The sequence below is a fragment of the Pantherophis guttatus genome, chromosome 18 (assembly GCF_059756535.1).
Source record: "Pantherophis guttatus breed Tessera chromosome 18, ASM5975653v1, whole genome shotgun sequence".
Taxonomy (NCBI): Eukaryota; Metazoa; Chordata; class Lepidosauria; order Squamata; family Colubridae; genus Pantherophis; species Pantherophis guttatus.
Genome location: NC_142080.1, coordinates 598,044 through 615,318, shown reverse-complemented (window position 1 = coordinate 615,318; position 17,275 = coordinate 598,044). Strand labels below are relative to the sequence as shown.

At 56.1% G+C, this 17,275-nt stretch overlaps 1 protein-coding gene across 4 annotated transcripts; it reads right to left on the bottom strand.

Annotated features, from left to right (window-relative positions):
* Positions 1–102: 102 nt before the first annotated feature.
* On the bottom strand, positions 103–16,442 carry LOC117670117 (unconventional myosin-Ie-like). 4 transcript variants are annotated; one of them, XM_087880677.1, is made up of 28 exons: positions 16,116–16,442; positions 11,850–11,987; positions 11,342–11,431; positions 11,046–11,140; positions 10,862–10,949; positions 10,436–10,525; positions 9,897–10,028; positions 9,543–9,677; positions 8,441–8,573; positions 8,053–8,249; positions 7,699–7,779; positions 6,966–7,052; positions 6,559–6,645; positions 6,177–6,344; positions 5,994–6,079; positions 5,575–5,656; positions 5,214–5,320; positions 4,925–5,023; positions 4,609–4,753; positions 4,333–4,447; positions 3,545–3,714; positions 3,122–3,267; positions 2,767–2,913; positions 2,268–2,425; positions 1,968–2,048; positions 1,477–1,660; positions 955–1,136; positions 103–785 (listed from the first exon to the last, which is right to left on the bottom strand). In XM_087880677.1, the coding sequence occupies exons 1-28, from the start codon at positions 16,116–16,118 to the stop codon at positions 709–711; spliced, it is 3,303 nt and encodes a 1,100-aa protein (XP_087736803.1). In that variant the 5' UTR covers positions 16,119–16,442; the 3' UTR covers positions 103–708. The 4 variants fall into 4 exon arrangements, with proteins under 4 accessions (XP_087736803.1, XP_087736802.1, XP_087736800.1 ...); XM_087880676.1 differs by lacking the exon at positions 16,116–16,442 and adding an exon at positions 15,415–15,526; XM_087880674.1 differs by lacking the exon at positions 16,116–16,442 and adding an exon at positions 13,476–14,297.
* Between the last annotated feature and the right edge of the window lie 833 nt (positions 16,443–17,275).

Here is a 17,275-nt window from a genome sequence, read left to right as displayed (position 1 = left end):
CGATCATGAGAACGGAACACGAGGTAATTTTTTTTTTAAAGAAAAAGAAAAGGAAAAAAAAAAAAACTGCGGCAACAAATAAAGTCCATTTTCAGAAGGGGCCTCCATGTACATAATTTATTTCTCGCTTTTTTCTACTTTTCCTGTGCCGCCCGCAAATTTTAGCATTTCCCCCCTCACACCCCCGTCCGAGGGGCTTTTCTTTCGGAAGACTGGATTCACACAAGTCGGCAGCAAACGGGCGTGGCCCCAGGCCCTCCCGTTGCAGCAAGACAGAAGTTTTGAGGCTTGGCCACATCGGCTGGAAGCTTTTAAAAATTCTTTCTAAAAGTCCATTATTTTTTCTGCCTTTAAAACATTTGGAGTTCTCCCTTTCTTTCCCGGCTACCCATTTTCCCCCCCTCTGCCCGCGTTAAAGGTCCACCAGGTTGGCATCTGTTGATGTGGCTTTTAGGGCCTCAAGATGGGCGTTCGCCTCTGCAGCAAACAAGACTCGTTCCTGCCTGGTTATCTTGGCTGCGTTCAGAGGGAACCAAGTGGCCCCAATTTTCTGCAGGCCAACGTCCTGCCTTTCCTTGCTCTCCTGCGAGTATCGGCTGCTCTCCGGTAACGTCCTTCAGGAAACTCCAGGTCTTTTCCAGCCACCAAGCGAAAGCTGTGGGGCAGCCCCTGGTGCCAGTGCAGGAGAGGGGCAGTGCCAGCTCCGTCTCAGATCCTCTCCACGTAGTTCCCTGGAAACAGCCCTTCTTTGCCCCGAATGCGGCCCTCCCACCATCCCGACGGATCTGCAAAGGGGAGAAAAACTTAGGACGGACTGGACCCTTTCTCCATCCGAGCGTGAAGACCCCCTAACCCCTGAAGCCCCTCTCCCTCAGGGCTCTGATCCTCCAGACCGACCCACCGAGCAAAGCAGCCGTATGGATGGCCTCGGGGGTTCCCCCTGGAAAGCCTCACCTTCCTTGATTATTTCGATGAGGTCGTTCGCGTTGAAGCTCAGCTCGTCCGTGTCCTGGGCGTCGTAGGCGTACAGAGCCCGGCACCGGGGAAGGCACGGCTGGGGCTTGGGCTTGGGCCTGGGCTTGGCACGGCCGCCTCCTGGGATGGGTTTGGCTTCTTTGCTAAGGTGGCGCCGAAGGCTGGAAAAAGACAGTTCTCAGCTCCCTGGCATCTTGTGGCCATGCACGCCAAAGAGGAATAAACCTTCCTGGTGGTCCCACAGCTGCAGAAAGTCGTGAGTGACGTGGCAAAGGGCTGACCCCACTCAACTCGTGTAAAAAAAAAAAAACCCAGCAAAGAGAAGGCAGCAAACCTCAAAATAAGTGGATTTTCAGCTCTTAAGATGGGTGGACTTAAAGGCTAGGGAATTCTGGGAGTTGCAATCCACCCATCTTAAGAGTTGGCCAGGTTGAGAAACGCTGCCAGCCGGAGAAAAATAAAGAGGATTCTTGGGGGGGGGGAAACAGGAAAATTCCTTACCCAGCCACCCCTTGGTCAGGGACATCCATGAAGCCCAGGTCAAGCGGTGCAGGGAAGGCTTTGGCACGCGGACTGGCTCCCTGGCGCGGCAGGCTGGGCTGCTCCATGCTGCCCTGGCGTGTCATGGAGTGACGCTGCTGGAAGGAGGGCCTTGCTCCCCGGGCATGGCTGCTCCACGCCGACCCTGCAGAGAATGAGAAAGTCAGCCGCCGCCTTCTGCTTAAAAGGCCCAGCAATCCCACCCAGCCAAATTGGGTCATGAGAAGCGAGTTTTAGACGGCCATTCTGGAGGCGTGTTGGGACAGCCGTCTGGGGGCAGTTTTTGGCTTTCTTGGTGGGGGCCAGTTCCCAGCCAGAAGCATCATTTGAGGGTCCGTCATATCTCCAAAAGATACGAATTGGGAAATTCTGACTTAAGAGAGGCCAGGGAATCAGGATACTCTGCAAATCAGGATTAGCAAAAACCTGGCATACAGCCACAACTCTGTTACCTGTGCTGGTCCGGGCATTCCAGCCCAGGGCAGGGCCTCCCGCTGAGTGCCGGCTTTTCCTGCTGTCCTTCCGGTTTGGGCCTGAAAATTTTGCAAATATGTTCTGAAGAGTTTGCAAATAATTCCTGAAAAGTTTGCAAATCCTTCCTGGAAAAAATTTGCACACATGTTCTGAAAATTCTGCAAATGGGTCCTGAATTTTTTTGCAAAACGTGTGTCTGCACATTCCTTGCACCCTGTTGCTGTCTCGCTGGGCTTCCCCCCCCACATCCCCCATCACATCTCATGTCCCCGACTTACGGGCATTGCGGGGAAGGCCTGGCCCGATGCTGACCACCAGGACTTTGCCATTGGTGCGGAGGAGAGCCAGATCCCCCTGGCAGATCTGGAATTGGATCTGCCGGGAGCCGGCCGCTGCCCAGGGCCCCCAGCCGTCCTTCTTCACCTTGAACTCCAGCCTGGGGGGAGGGGAAAACGTGCAGAGAGAGGGAGGGAATTGGTGGGGATGCAGGCAAGGGTCAGAAATTGGGGTGCTGCCCCGTTAAGGTTGGGTTCAAATCCTCAGTACTAAGCTTCTAACCGCTGCCTCCTGGGATGTTTTTGTCGGGATCTCCTGATGGTGCCCCATCCCTAATTTTAGGGAGGTTGGCCAAAGACAGCGCCACCCTCCCGTCACCCAAAGGAGAAATTTGCAGTGACGATTAACCAGGGCTGGAAACGGGGCCTGGAAACCCTCCATGCGCAGGAGAAGTCTACCCCAGAGTCCCTAAGAGCAGGAAAGAGGGAGGCTGCTGCCTACTGGTTGCTGAACTTGATGGGCAGCTGCTTCTGGGTCCTTTCTCCGTAACGCTTGAAGAGCAGACTCAGCAACTCGGTCTTGAAGACGGACTCCAGCACGGTGTCGTACTGGGACTCATGAAGGATGAGGAAATCGTCCTGCAGGGTGCTGGGGGGGGCGGAGGGGGGGAGCATAGTCAGGAGGGGGTCCATCTTGGCACTGCTCCAGAAATGGGCTCCAGAGCGAAGAATCTGCAAATGTCTGGGAATCCCCGTTTCAAGTGGCAGGGAGTCCCACAGGCTCCCTAGAGGACAACTGCTTAGGAGAGCCTCTCTCTGCCTGGGGAAGCCCCCCCTCCCCGATTCTCCCTGCTCACCTGAGGGAAACCGACTGGATCCTCTCCACCTCCAGCTGCCTCTTCAGGACCTCCTTAATGGCTCCCTTCTCCGGACCTTGCTTCACCTTCTCCCGCCCGATCAGGTAGAGGAATTTGGGGGTGAGGATCAGGTCCCGCTTGACTGTCTGCAAGAGGCCCCCCAAGAGGGTTCAGTCCCAGGAAGGTTGGCACCTCGGCCAGCCAGAGCCCCGGGGGGGGTGTGTGGAGGGGTTTCCCCAGATGTGCCCAGCAGGTGCCTCTCCACCCAACACCTCAGAGGGCAGCTCCCCAAAGGGCCAAATCGTCATCTTGACCAGAGAAGGCTGCCTTGAGCCAAGGTGTAGAACCTCCAGCCGCAGGCACGGTCTATCTTATTGCCCATCGAGAAGGGAAACGGCCAGATCCAGCAGTGCCACGCCTCACCTTGAAGCGGCGGTCGTACTTAGTGACGGTGTCGGCAAAGTCCACCCGCTCCCTGCGGCCCAGGAACCGGCGGAGTTCTGGGTGGTTGTCCAGACCGATGTAGTCGCCCATGAAGTTGCGGTTCAGGCTGTTGCGACGGCGTTCCTTCTTGTTGAGGACGAGGTTGGAGGCTTTGGGGGGGGGGAGGAAAAACCGCGGTTAGAACTGGCTGCAATTGGCATGGGGTAGAAGGCAGGAGTCCCTCTTCACATGCTCAGAGGCCGCCTTGGCCTCCTTCCTCTGCAGGAGGAAGGAAGGGATGGGCTTCTCCAAAGGGTGGGTAAAGGCTGCCCTCTGGTGGCTCATCTTGGTCACTGCACCCAGGCAGGAAAAAATAGAATAGAATAGAATAGAATAGAATAGAATAGAATAGAATAGAATAGAATAGAATAGAATAGAATAGAATAGATTCTATTCTAATCCAACCCCCTGCTTAGACAGGAAACCCCTTTACCACTTCAGACAAATGGTTGTCTAATTTCTTTTTAAAAACTTCCAGGGTTGGAGCATTCACAACTTCTGGAGGCAAGTCCTGGCACTGAACAAATAAAGCTCCAGTTTTGAATTCTCCACCAAAGGGGAGAGAGGAGGGGGGATTCAGCCATTGCTCATCCCCCTTAAGCCAGGGGACGTGACAAGGGATGCTCCCAGACGGCTCCTGGGCTGCAGCCCAGCCAAAGCACCCTCTTTTCCACCTGCCACTCCGCCGCCCGAGCCTGCAGGTCTGGCCGGGCAGGGGTCTCCCTCACCTTCCTCTCTCATCTGCATGTTCCTGCGGACGGCCACGTGTTTGCGCCAGGCCTTCTGGATCACCCGGGCGAAGCCGTCATAGCGCCGTTCCCGCATCTCCTCCAGGAGGAACAGCTGCAGGGGGAGCCCGGGGGAAGGGCAGCGTTCAGTGCCAGGCAAGCGGGCACGAAGGGAGACGATCCCCATTTCCCTCCCTCCCTCCTCAAAGGGGGCCTCTGCCTTTTGGGGAAGGGAACCGGGCCGCCCGCATTCCCAGAGGGGCTCCTGGCGCTCACCGATTCGGGGGCTTTGATGAACACCTTGGTCCGTCCCAGCTGGAACTGGTCAGGGTCCATGTTGACTGACTTCATCAGGTGCACCACGCCCTGCCTCTCGTCACCACGCCAGCAGGGCCACGTCTCGGGCGTCAGGATGGCGTACCTGGGCAGGAGGAGGGGAGAGACGGAAGGATGGAGGGGTCTCCAAGCCGGGCCCTACTCAGTGGAGCCTGGGAGATCCACCTCCAGCAGGTGGGCTGAAAAAGCAGGGGGGGGGGTTGGGGGTGGGTGTGTGATAAGAAAGGCTGCCAGGAAGCCAGAAAGCAGCTCTCACCTCTGGAGGAACTTCTGGAAGACTCGCCGATAAGCGTAGCCGGCCCGGCGCACCCGGATATTCTCTTGCAGCCCCAAATATTCCACCTGGTGCTTCACTCTGTGAAGGGGGCAGAAATGGAGGGTCTCTATCCCTGCGCTGCTATGACCCCCGGCACAAATTGTGGGTTCCTGATGGGCGGGGCGGGGGGGGGCACTCTGTCTAAATTAGTGTTTCCTAATCTTATGAAGTTAAAGTTGTGTGGACTTCACCTCCCAGAATTGCCTGGCCAACATGGCCGCTGTCTTACCGGCTCTCCTCCCAATCTCGGGACTTCTTGGTTTCGTTCGGTTTGATGCATCGGATGTAATGAGGGCTACACTTCATCAGGGTGCTGACCAGGCTGTTGGCTTGTTTCTTTGGAGAAAAGAAAGGGAAGGAAGGAAGGAAGGAAGGAAGGAAGGAAGGAAGGAAGGAAGGAAGGAAGGAAGGAAGGAAGGAAGGAAGGAAGGAACTGTCTGCTGTTACCACCATATGTGCAAACAGATTCCCCAATAGCCGGGGGGGGTGGGGGGGTGGGGAAGTGCCTGCCTTTCTCTCAGGCAGTTCTGAAGCCATTAAAGGGCTCCCCTTCCTTGCCCCGCCGGGGCGAGTCCCTCCCCTCCCCTTACCTTGATCTTGCTGCCTGCCGTGGTGGGGCGCCCCTTCTTCTCCGTGCTGAGGCTCTCGGGGAAGAGGTCCCGGATGAAGGGGCTGGAGGAGAAGGGGAGAAGGGGAGAGAGAGCCATCATCGCTCAACAGCCACGAGGGACCTCTCCTTTGGGGTCTGATTAGCTCTCCAAGGATCCCCTCGACTGTTTTTCCCACACTTTCTCCCCACTCCCCTCATTGAGGAAAGCAACTCTTTAAAAGTTTTTTTGGGGGGGCAGAGACCGGCTTCAAAAGCGAGTCCCTTGGGTGCCGTTCGGACAGAGACAAAGACTGGAGCAGAAGGGAGGTTTAGGAAAATGGGGTGGGTGGGAGGAAGAGAGGCATTCGAGGGTCTTTGGATCGTGTAGCCCACCCCCCACCAACACTCCCGGGCCCTCACATCTCACTGCTCTGCATCAGCTCGACCAGATCCGGGAACAAGACGTCCCGGTTGCGTTCGCAGAAGCCTTCCACGTCATAGGAGACCTGCGGAACCAGAAAAGTTGGCTTTGGATTCCAGGTGGCCCTTGGGGAGGGGTGGGTGTCCCCACGGGCTAGATTTTGGGGTCCCCGAGGCCCTCACCTTGCCTGCGTAGTGGTGGATGATGAAGCCCTTGTTCCAGCTGTTGAAATGGGGGTGCGTGCCCAGCGCCGACTGGAGCTTCTGCAGCAAGGTGTGGTCGGCCCCCTCGCCTTTGGCGTGCATGGTGGCACAGACGTCGTCCAGGATGCTCATGAGCCCCGGGGGATTCTGGGAAGGAAGAGAAAAGGGAGATAAAACATAAAAAGCAATAAAGAATTCTGCCTCCACCCCCCACCCCCCGTCCTGTCTCATTCTGCATTTGGCCCAACCACAGCACAACTGAACCCTCTTCCTTTTTTTATATTTATCAAATTTAAAAAAATAAAATAAAGTAGCTCTTTAAATAAATAAGGTCTACCTTCCAAGGAGGGTTTTTGCTTACCACTTTGTTCTCAATCAGGTCACACACAACTTTGTTGTTGAAATAATCAATGGGGCTCCATCGGATGCCCTCTTGGACGTATTCCTCCTGCAGAGAGGAAAGAGAATGGGAGAAAATCAGGAGAAATGGGCCAAAAATTAAACATGAATTAAACACTCAGTTCAGCCTTGAACTTTCTGGCTCCGAGTTCGCCGATCTGACTTAGCCAATAACAATCCTTTCCCACTGAAAAATTCTCGTTATGTATCATTAAACAGATTTATATGGCCGCCCAACTCCCACACCGCAGCCCTGTCCAAGCTTCAGGTTTTTGCCCCAAAGGCACAATTTTTAAAAATGCAAAAAGGTTTCCTGTTTTCAAAGAGAGAGAGAGAGAGAGAGAGAGAGAGAGAGAGAGAGAGACTCACCTGCTCAGCCTTCAGGGTCAACTCGATGAAAATCTGCTGGAGTTTTTCATTCACAAAATTAATGCAGAATTGCTCAAAGCCGTTTTTCTGGCAGGAGAGAAGCAGAAAGTCAGGCCGGCCATGCCAGGTGCAACGCGGGGGAATTGCTCAGCTTTGCAGCCTGGTTTGGGGCTCCCAGAAATTAAGCCCCCCCGAATATGTGCAACGGTGCAAAACATTGGCATCGCATTTTATTGGGCATTTATTCCTTCGAGGCTTAACCAGAGGAGGTGCCAGGGGGGCTCGGAATAAGCGTCTCTCAGGATCTGCTTCCTGGGCTGTTCACTCACTCCATCTACAAAATTCTGCTATGGATCATTTCCGAGGCTCAACCCAAAGCTGCCCTTCCAGATCTTAGCCACGAAGTGTTTGGCGCTTCCCGACAGTGGCTGAAATAATGAACTTATAAAGCTACTGTGGGGAGACTCCCTTCCAAAGAGGCTTTTGTTCCTTTTGCTAAACCAGAAAGGAATGGAATGCCTCTCCGTTTTCCCACGCATCGTGGATATTTTTCTCAAAAATCACATTTGGCCCAGCCGGGCTGTTTGCCACTGGTGGCGGCCATGGGATCCATGAGGTTAATTAACCCTCAACTCCAACTGACAGTTTGTGCCAGGGAAGAGGCCGGCATGGGAAGGCCTCACCTTCACCTGGCAGGAAGCCAGGAATGGGGGATTTTGGGCTGCAGGATTACCTGGAAAATTTCAAAGCCGTAAATGTCGAGGACACCAATATTGTATTCCTGGTGCTGTTTTTCCATTGCTTTGTTGACAGCCTGGGAAGAGGAGAAGAAGAGAGAGGAAGAGAGCAGGGAAAGAGAGGAGAGAGAAAAGGAAGAAAGAATGAGGGGTGGGCCATGAGGAGTTCTCCTGGCTGTGCTACCAAAGCAGTTTGCATTCATTTTTATTTAAACTTCCTATTTCCCTCGGTGGACTCTTTCTGTAGCGTTTGAGCTTTTCCTCGCTGGCTCTTGAGATCTGCCCCACTCCCTCCATCTGGCTTCGGAAACCCCACTCGGGGTGAGTGGGGGGTCCGGCTGGCCACTCACGTCCACCAGGAAGTCGAAGAGGCGAGCGTAGAGGACTTTGGAAAGAGCATCGCGGCTGAAGTTGGCCTGTTCCACGTTGAGGGTGACATCGATGACCTCCTGCCGGCCGCCCCACTTGCTGTCCATCTTGCGGCTGGTCAGTTTCTCCTGGAGGCGCTGCTGGTCGATGGCCAAGAGGTAGGAGGGGAAGGCCAGGACTGCGGAGAGGGACCGACAGGGCAGCAGCTCAATCTGGCGGCTTCTTCCCTTCGGAGTTTCCCTGATTTTCACCCCAGCCCAGAAAACAAGCCTTGCGGCTCCCTCGGCCATCACGCAGTAACCGTGGCCCCCTGCCCTCCCCAAACCCCCACCGCTCTCGGCTGAAGCCGGCCACGCTGCCCAGACTCACAATCCGCACTCTCCACCACGGCGTAGTTGCCTGACTCCCGGAAAGTGATGTTGCCAAGGTGCAGGATGCCAGCCACAATCTGGAGTACCAGGGCCTGCTCTTCCTCCGAGAGGCCAATCACCTCCATGGCTGTCTGGAGGAGGAGGAGGAAGAAGAAGAGGAGGAGGAAGAGGAGGAGGAGGAAGAAGAAGAAGAGGAAGAAGGAGGAGAAGGAAGAGGAGGAAGAAAAGAAGGAGGAGGAGGAAGAAGAAGAGGAGGAGGAAGAAGAAGAAAAGGAAGAAGAAGAGGAGGAGAAAGGAGGAGGAGGAAGAGGAGGAGGAAGAGGAGGAAGAAGAAGAAGGAGGAGAAGGAAGAGGAGGAGGAAAAGAAGGAGGAGGAGGAAGAAGAAGAAGAGGAGGAGGAGGAAGAAAAGGAGGAGGAGGAAGGTATCAGTTGTGGGTAAACAGGGCTCCCTGTGGCACAGCAAGAGCGAAGCTAACCTAGAAGCCATGGGCTCAGCCACTCTTCTTCAACTGGCAGTTCATTTCAATAAACTTTGTTTTGAAAATTTGCCAACTCTACCTACTCCCTAAAAGGAAAATAGGGGTCTGTTCCATGCAGCCTGGGAGCCCCCCGGCCCTTTGGTAGTTTTTCTGGGGAGAAAACGGCAAGAGGCAAAAGTCGAAGGCAACACCGAAGGCACTCGGTGATGTCCCATCCGTCTCTTTTTCCCTGGGAACCAAGCCAGCTTCGCTGCCCAACCGAGGGTCCCTTCCTCCTGCCCCAGAGCCCCCAGGCCTCTCCAGAGGAAGGAGGGGCTCAGAGTTAAGTCTTACAGGAGAAATATTCACGGCTGATCCAGGACAGAGGCTTCTTTTCAAATCTGTTTTTTGGCCTTCCGACGTCAGGGACGGAAGCCGAGCAGCCTGGCAGGACTACAATGCCATCAAGGAATTGGCTGCTAGCAAGTGACCAGGAATTATGGGGGATGTAGTCCAGGATGGCAGACCCAGGGGTTGAGGCGTGCTCCCCCCCCCTCCCATCCACCCTCTCATTCTGGGTGCATTTTCCCAAAAGTTGGGTATGAAAAAGGAAACAGTCCCTTCGGTGCCCGCGTCCCTACCAAAGTCTCTTGAAATTCCTGCCGGTCATTCATGTCATCCACCTTATAGGCCGCCGACTGATTGAGGTAGTAGTAGTAATCCGGGCTGGTGATCCCCAAATTCTCCCGCTGCTCCGGGCTGGCTCCCTCCAGCAGCTGCGTTCACACAACGGGGGCCAAAGAAGCGGGTTCGAAATGCCACATTGGGGATCACGCAAGGAAAGACAAAAATTTTGCTCTCTTGGTTTACAGCACAGTTCCCAGGACTGACAGCCGTGGGCAAGGGTGGGGATGATGGGGTTGGGAGTCAGACCCATCCAGAGGGTCAGGGTCGGGGTCTGCTGGCGCAGGGACCTTCCTCGGCCGTTCACCCACCTGGTAATAGATGTGGAAGTTTCTCTCTCCAGAATTCTGGCTGACCACACGGGATTTTTCCAGCAGGAAGTTGTAGATTTTGCCCCCGTCCGGCTCCCCACCGCGGCTGAATTGGATCTCAAAATATTTGCCCTGGGGGGGAGGGCAAAACAGGAGGAGTGTCTTAAATTTTCCCCTTTTGCCCCGTCCCCACAATTGCCCCCTGCTCCTTTTCTGGGGCACATCCCTAATTCTCAGGCACCTGCCTAAATCTTCAATATTGTTGGTGATGGGCTTGGATCAGTGAGGCATTTACCGGTCCCTTTGGACACTAAGGGGCAGCACTCATCCAAGCTCCTCAGGGTCAGGCCTGAATGAGACACCACCAGGAGATCCCAGAGAAGCATTTCGGATTGGAAAGACAGAAAAATGCCTTAAAAGAAGACGAAGCTTAAACAACTTCCATGTTGTTCCTAAGAAAAGCACCAGGACACAGAAATGGAATCACCAGGCGCTAGTTGTACACACAATGGATCTCCCCAGGCCCCGCCAGCACTCACAAATCGACTGGAGTTGTTGTTCCGCACAGTCTTTGCGTTCCCAAACGCCTCCAGGAGAGGGTTAGATTTTAGGATAATATCTTTCACATGCTGAAATGAAAGAAATATTATTTATCGTACTTATTTTTATCCCGCCTTTTATTATTTTTTATAAACAACTGCAGGCAGCAAACATACCTCAAAGTCTTTCCTCCTCCTATTTTCCCCACAACAACCCTGTGAGGTGGACCAGCCCAAAGTCACCCGGATGGCTTTCATGCCCAAGGTGGCACTAGAACTCCCAGCCTCCCAGTTTCAAGCTTCCATCACGTGACCAAAAGGGTCACCTTCCTATAGGACCTTTTGCCCACTGCCAGCCCAACGCGACCTGGACTGGGGGGGGCAACGGGGGGGGGTCGTTATTTCATGCCAGGACAAAGTGCCCACCTGAACGCTGGGGCCTCCACCGGACACCTTGGAGACGTAGCCCATGATGTATTTGGCCGCCACCGTCTTGCCAGCTCCGCTCTCCCCACTAGGAGGGAATGTGGGGAGGGGGAAAATCAGGCCTGGAATGAACTTTCCACAGACCCCCAACTTCCCCCGCTCCCAGTGAAGCCCCCAGCCTCACCTGATGATGACACACTGGTTCTCCCCGTCGATCAACATGTTGCGGTACATCTGATCCGCCAGGGCGTAGATGTGTGGAGGGTTTTCGTACTGGGCCTGTGTGAGATACAGGGAGGCCCTGAGCATCTCAGCACATGCCAGGGGGTGACTAGAGGTCATCTAGTCCAGCTGAACCCAAACTGGAACCTTTGTGGTTCAGAGGCTCATAATCCCAGGGACCATTCTGGGATTAGCAAAGATGCCCCCACATGGATGCAAAGCGGGGCTTTCCCCCCACCCACGCACACATGTACTCACCGCCCCCTGGTACATGTCGATCTCGCGGTCGGTGAAGTAGGGCAGCTGCTTGAAAGGGTTGACCGAAATCAGGACTGGCCCAATGTACGTCTTTTCAGTTCCAAGTTAAGGGGTGGCACGGAAAAGGGGGACCCCAGAGGGTCCCGGTTGGGAAAAGGGAGGCTTGAATGCCTGCCTCGCCCTGTCCCCCCAGCTCTCTCCCCATGAGGCTCCCTTCCAGAGGTAGACTGCTCTTATACAGGGAGGCTCTACCACCCCACTCCCGACGGGCGCCTGCCAGCACGTTCGCTGGTGCTCACTAGGTGCTCCTGACTCTTAGGTGTCTCAGTGGCTAAGACACTGAGCTTGTTGATCAGAAAGGCTGGCAGTTCGGAGGTTTGAATCCCTAGTAGAGCTCTCCTGCGTGAGCAGGGGGTTGGACTAGATGACCTCCGGGGTCCCTTCCCACTCTGTTTAGCTTATTCTGCCCACAGAGCCCCTCCTTCTCCTGGAGTCCAGAAAGGGATACAAAAATGTAGTCGTCCATGAACCTCTTGCGCAGGTTCTCCACGATGGCGTCTTCGTGGATCTTCGGCAGGAGGACCATGTCATCCACCCCGCTCTGCTTGACGTTCTGCATCTGCCAGTGGTATCGCTCTTTGCTGCCCTGCGAGGAGGAGGAGGAGGAAGAGGAGGAGGGATTTGGGGTGGGCTTCTCCCCTTTCTCCCTTTGGAAAGGGACCAGGCACCACTTTGAGAGCCCAGGAAAGAAACGGCCCCATTCCAAAAAAAAAAAAAATCTTTTAAAAAGCGAAAATCCGTGGTGCTCAAGCAGCCACGAGGCCTGAAGTCCCATGCTGCACAGCCCTGCAAGCCACGCTTGTTTTCAGAATGTGGTGGGGGGTGCTAAGGGGGCACGGCCTCCATGCCTATGGCTAATTTTTTGGGGGTAGCTCCAGATGGGGCTGCCGGTAGCCACCAGCCATCGAAAGGCATTTAAACTTCCAAGCAACACTTCACAAATCTTAGCCACGTTTGAGAATAAATTACAGCCGCAGCCACCAAAAAACCCCCCACCAACAACTCGGACTTTAAAAAGAACCTTTTTTGCCAACTGAGAGGGAAAGAAAAGCCTTCCCGGAAATTGTTGGGTTTGAGCGGAGAAACTAGCTAAAAATACTAGCCCTTCATTAGCACCGCCAGGCCGGATCGAGAGGGTTTGGCTGAGCCGGCTGGGGCAGGCGAAAGAAGGGGAGGGAGGCTGGGTGGGTGGGTGGGCAGCACAGTCAAACTTTGCAAAGTTTGCTCTCGCCGCCGTTTTTTGCTGGGGTTCGTGTCTGGGAATCGAGGTGTGTTTGCCCCGTTACAGCCCACATCGAGAGCCGGCCCTTCTCTCCTGCACCATAAAACCTGGGTGGCCTTTGGGGACAGATCCCCCCCCCCAAAATCACCACCCGTCTTGGTCTTGCAAACTTTCCCAAAAGCTGGTTGCTAAGGTTTCTTCCTAGCCAAGCTGGGAAGACAATGCCGGTTAGGAGTTGCCAAGCGACCAGCCGGGGAGAAGCTGGACGGACGGGCGCTTCGACCGGCCAATTGACTCTTGGGTGCCCGGAGTGGAGAGCAACCACTGGCAGAGAGAGAGAGAGAGAGAGGGAGGGAGAGGGGGCACCATCTCCGCCCTACAGTAAGCTCAGGAGGCGAATTCAAATGCCCCCCCTCTGGAATGGAGGAGGGGGCGAAGTGGGCAGCCTCTGGAAAGCCACCCAATGCAGGAGAGAAGCTTGAATCGAGCATAAACAGAATTACAGTGAAATAATTTCATTTTTCCTTTCGACTGCCTTAAACACCCCCCCACCCTGGGCACTCTCTGAGGTTTCGTTCACACCGCACACCTGACAAGGAATTGGGCTGCGCCCATTCACACAACCTACTCGATTGGGGCACTTCCTGGTTAGCGTGTCACCCCCAGAAACCAGGAGGGATACGACCAGCCGAGCCCAGGAGTTTAAGAGGGCCAACCAGTTGTGCGAAGGCAGCCTGCTCTGCCAGTGCCCGGATTGCCAGTTAGAGATAAGCAGAGAGATAAAGAGGTTTCTGCCTTTTTCCTTTCCTTAGAAATCCTGAGTTTCTTGGCTCCAGGCTGGGGATGAGTTACCTGGGCCTCTGCGTCACCTGGGCGGAGAGATCCTCCTATTGGTTGGGAAACTGGCTTTTCCTTCCTTCGTTTGGGTTGGGTGCCTCCGAGGTCCCTCCGCTTTGGGGAAGGGTGGGACGGAGACCTAGGAGACCCCAGGCTCCTTTTCTCTCTCCCCTGCTCCCCCTCCCCCCCCAAAAAAACACCTGCCAAGGCAGCAGCAGCAGCAGTTCCCACTGGGGAGTTTGCCAGGTTAACCCGCTTTCCAACCCTGGTTGCAGGAGCGCTCAGAGGGTTGGCACCTCCTTCCCCAAATTCCAGTCCAGGGAAAGGAATGCGAAGTGTATTTGCAGTGCTAACAAGACTCCACCCTGCGCCACTATCACGGAGGGGCAAACAGCCCTGTCTGACTTCAATGCCCCACGCGGGAATGGGAGGCACCCCCTTTGCCTCCCCAAGAACCCTGTGGCCAGGTAGATCGTAGGTGCTGAGGAAGGAAGGGAGGATGAAAAGAAGGAAGGGAGGATGAAAAGAAGGAAGGAAGGATGGAAGGAAAGAGGGAAGGAAGGAGATGAAAAGAAGGAAGGAAACAGGAAAGGAGATGATAAAAAGAAAAAGGAAGGAAGGAAGGAGATGATGAAAAGAAGGAAGGGAGGAAGGAAAGAAAGAAGGAAAGATGAAAAGAAGAAGGAAGGAAGGAGATGATAAAAAAGGAAGGAAGGAAGGAAGGATGAAAAGGAAGGAAGGAGGGAAGGAGATGATGAAAAGAAAAAGGAAGGAAGGAAGGAGGTGATGAAAAGAAGGAAGGGAAGAAGGAAAGAAGGAAGGAAGGAGATGAAAAGAAGGAAGGAAGGAAGGAAGGAGGGAGGGAGGGAGGGAGCAGGAGGACTAACAATACTGCCTGCCTCTTCCCACCACGTGTGAAGCCTCTCCTGCCAGCCTCGCCCTTCTGAATCAGTGGCTTCTGCCAGTGTCCCAACCGGAGGCCCGGAAGGGAGGCCGTGAGTCAGCCGTGGGCAGGCAGGCATTCCAGGCCATCTCCCTCTCATGCCTGGTCCTGTATAATTTGGCCCCACCTGGCTGGACCGGGTGCGCGTCACGCGCAGGCGCCCAGCGGTGTCAACCTCCCTCCTGGCCAGCAGTTAAACATTAGCCAAGCAGCCGCTGGGAAGAGGCTTCCCCTTTCGAGGACAGAACCAGCCGGGCGAGGTTCGCACCCCTGCCAGCCCCCTTCCTCTTGGGACTACAGCTCCCATCATCCCCCACCCGCCAAGCAGAAAAATTCAAATCTTCTGGGAATTATATATTTATAGAAAAGAGTGGCAAGGCAGGTGAGGTGATCTGAAAAAACCCCAGGTTCTCTCTTGATTTTGGAGGCCCCAAAGGTTTTGCAGATTAAACTGAAAGCACCCTCTCCCTGCACAGAGACAGGAAAGCACTCTGCACATGCTTGCAGTCACTGTTATTTATTTGCCCCAATGGCAGAACTGAGAGACAGCGAAGGCTTTGCCCGTCTGGGGTGGGGGTGGGGGAGCCAAAGAGAGCAGATTCTTATCCTAGAGAGGGGAGAACGCCTGCCCTCCCCACCCCCACCCCCACCCCCACCCCCACCCCCAGGGCATTCCTTTCCCTGCAACCTTTGCTCTCTTTCTCTTGAATGATAAAACCGGAAGAGTCAAGCTCTCCCAATTGCAGAGATTCAGGCCTGGAGGGTGGAAAGGACTCCAATCCAAGATGGAAACGGAGCACCCGATCCAGAAGTTTGGGACTGCCGATCCCATCAGCCTCTGCCATATATAATCGGTGGCCAAGGATCACGGGAACGTTGCCCCAAATATTTGACATTGGAAAGAGCCGGTTGATCCGCTCTATAGTTGTGGAAATCTCACTTTCTTCGCTGCAACCAGGTTCTCTGTGAGTGTGTGAGTGTGTCTGTGCGATGCAGTACCGCAAATCTCACCTTGGGTGCCACCCTGAAAAGCAGAGCTGGTGGCGGGGTCGGTGCGACCATGTGGGCTCCCCCGCTTGTCTCTGATCGTGAGCAGCACTCAAGAGCGGCTCTTTGCAGAGCCCTCCTCTGCCTGCCGACCCCCGTCTCCGCCCCCCCCCCCAAATCCCATCTCTGCCCCTTTAACACAAACGTCTCCGGGGCTCTTTAGTCTCCCACGGAGTCCCGACGGCGCTGCGCCCCTGAAAGGGACCCGCGCCGCCTCTGCAGAAACCGGGACAAACGGCTGGCCGAAAGCGAGCCTGAGCAGCGGGTGGGGCTGGATGGCCTCAAGGGCCCCTTGGAGCACCAGACGGCGCCGGCCCAAAGACAGCCGGGGGGCGGCGGCGGAGCTTTCTCTAAGCCTCGGAGAAGCACTGAATCCGAATCAAGAGACTTTTTCTGCTCGGCCGGCCAAGCAGGAAGCGAAGCGAAGCCAAAACCCGGCCGATCCGGCGCTGGGCTGCCCGTCGGCGGCCACCTGGAGGGCGATGCGGTGCCTCTCCGCCGAAGACCCCCCCAGCCGGCCGCGGAACTCGGCGGGGCAGCCCGGATCGGCCGCGGGGGGGGAGGAGAGTGGAGGGGGGGCTGAAGGGGGCGACCCCCCCAGGAGGGGGAGGAGGGGGAGGGGGAGGCGGAGGGGTCCCCGAAGCCCCCCGGGGCCCGAGACTCACCATGGTGCCCAGAGGCTGCGCTCCTCGGCCGCCGCAGCTCCGCTTCCCGGGCTGGCAGGTGGAGGCCGGCGGGGCTCAAGGGGCCAGCATCGCCCCCCAGCAGCACCCTCGGCTCCGACGCCCCTGCCCGGCTGGGAGGGAGGGAGGGAGGGAGGAGGGCGGAGGGGCGAGCGGCTCCCCCGGAGCAGCAGACAAAGCGCGGCCGGCTCTCCTTCCCCGACGGGCTCCGACAGGTAGGCGCTCCGGCTGGAGTTTCGGGCTGGGGCGGGCGGGGGAGCGGGCGGAGGGGCGGCCGGGCGCCCCCTGGCGGACAGGGACGCCACGCGCGGGCAGCCGCGGGCCCCAGCTTCGCGCACGCCCGCCCCCTGCTGGAGCAGAGTGGAACCTTTACTCCCCCCCCCAAAAAACCCGCGTTTCCTCCCCGACGTGACGGTGGGGATGTCGGTTTCCCGCCGGAGGGCCCTTCGGACAAACCCTCTGCACGCGGCTGTAAGGGCAACGCCGACGTCATCTGAAAACACCTGGCTGGAAGAACCCAATTGCTGGTCGTGGGAAAGGGAGCGGACTGGCCTCCTAACTGGGCTTCACCCCCACCCCCAACCCCCACCCCGTCTTAGGACCCCAACTTTGCTTTCAGAATTGGAGACCTGAACGGATCCCATTCTGGGAAGAGGAGCCCAGCTGTGCTCAGCCCCACAACTCCTGCCACACTTCCAGAGCCTTAAAGGGGGGGGGAGGGAGGGTGCCCCATTGCTATGCTGCTCCCCAAAAGGGCCTTTGAGGGGATCCCACTCAGGAAGGAGACGGAGGGGGGAGGGGCTGCCAAGAAACCTCGAGGGGTCTCCAGCAGCTGCTTCTCCCTCGCGGTGCCCGTCGGCTGGGCAGGGGGCACATCAAGGAGAGGGCAAAGACAGGGCCGGGAGGGCTTTGGCCAGCCAGGGAGGGGTCCACAAGGGGAAGGAGGCAGCCACAGAGTTTTCCCACAGCTCACAGGAGGCGTCCCACCTTCTCTGAGAAGAGTGGGAGGAAGAGGCCACTGCAGCTGGATTTGGGGGGGGAGGTTTTCTGTGTGTCTGATCTCCCACCCAGGGCCTCGCAAAATTCTGCCCTGCCCTCCTCTTGGGGTGAGGGGAGTTGCAATCCAATAAATGTGATAAATA

Coding starts and splice junctions, on each gene's coding strand:
- LOC117670117 (XM_087880675.1), bottom strand. CDS start 12,176: ATGGGACTTCAGGCCTCGTGGCTGCTTGAGCACCACGGATTTTCGCTT. Junction 7,780..8,052: donor TCTTCGACTTCCTGGTGGAC/GTGAGTGGCCAG, acceptor TCCTCTTCCCAG/GCTGTCAACAAAGCAATGGA. Junction 3,715..4,332: donor CATGCAGATGAGAGAGGAAG/GTGAGGGAGACC, acceptor CCCCCCCCAAAG/CCTCCAACCTCGTCCTCAAC.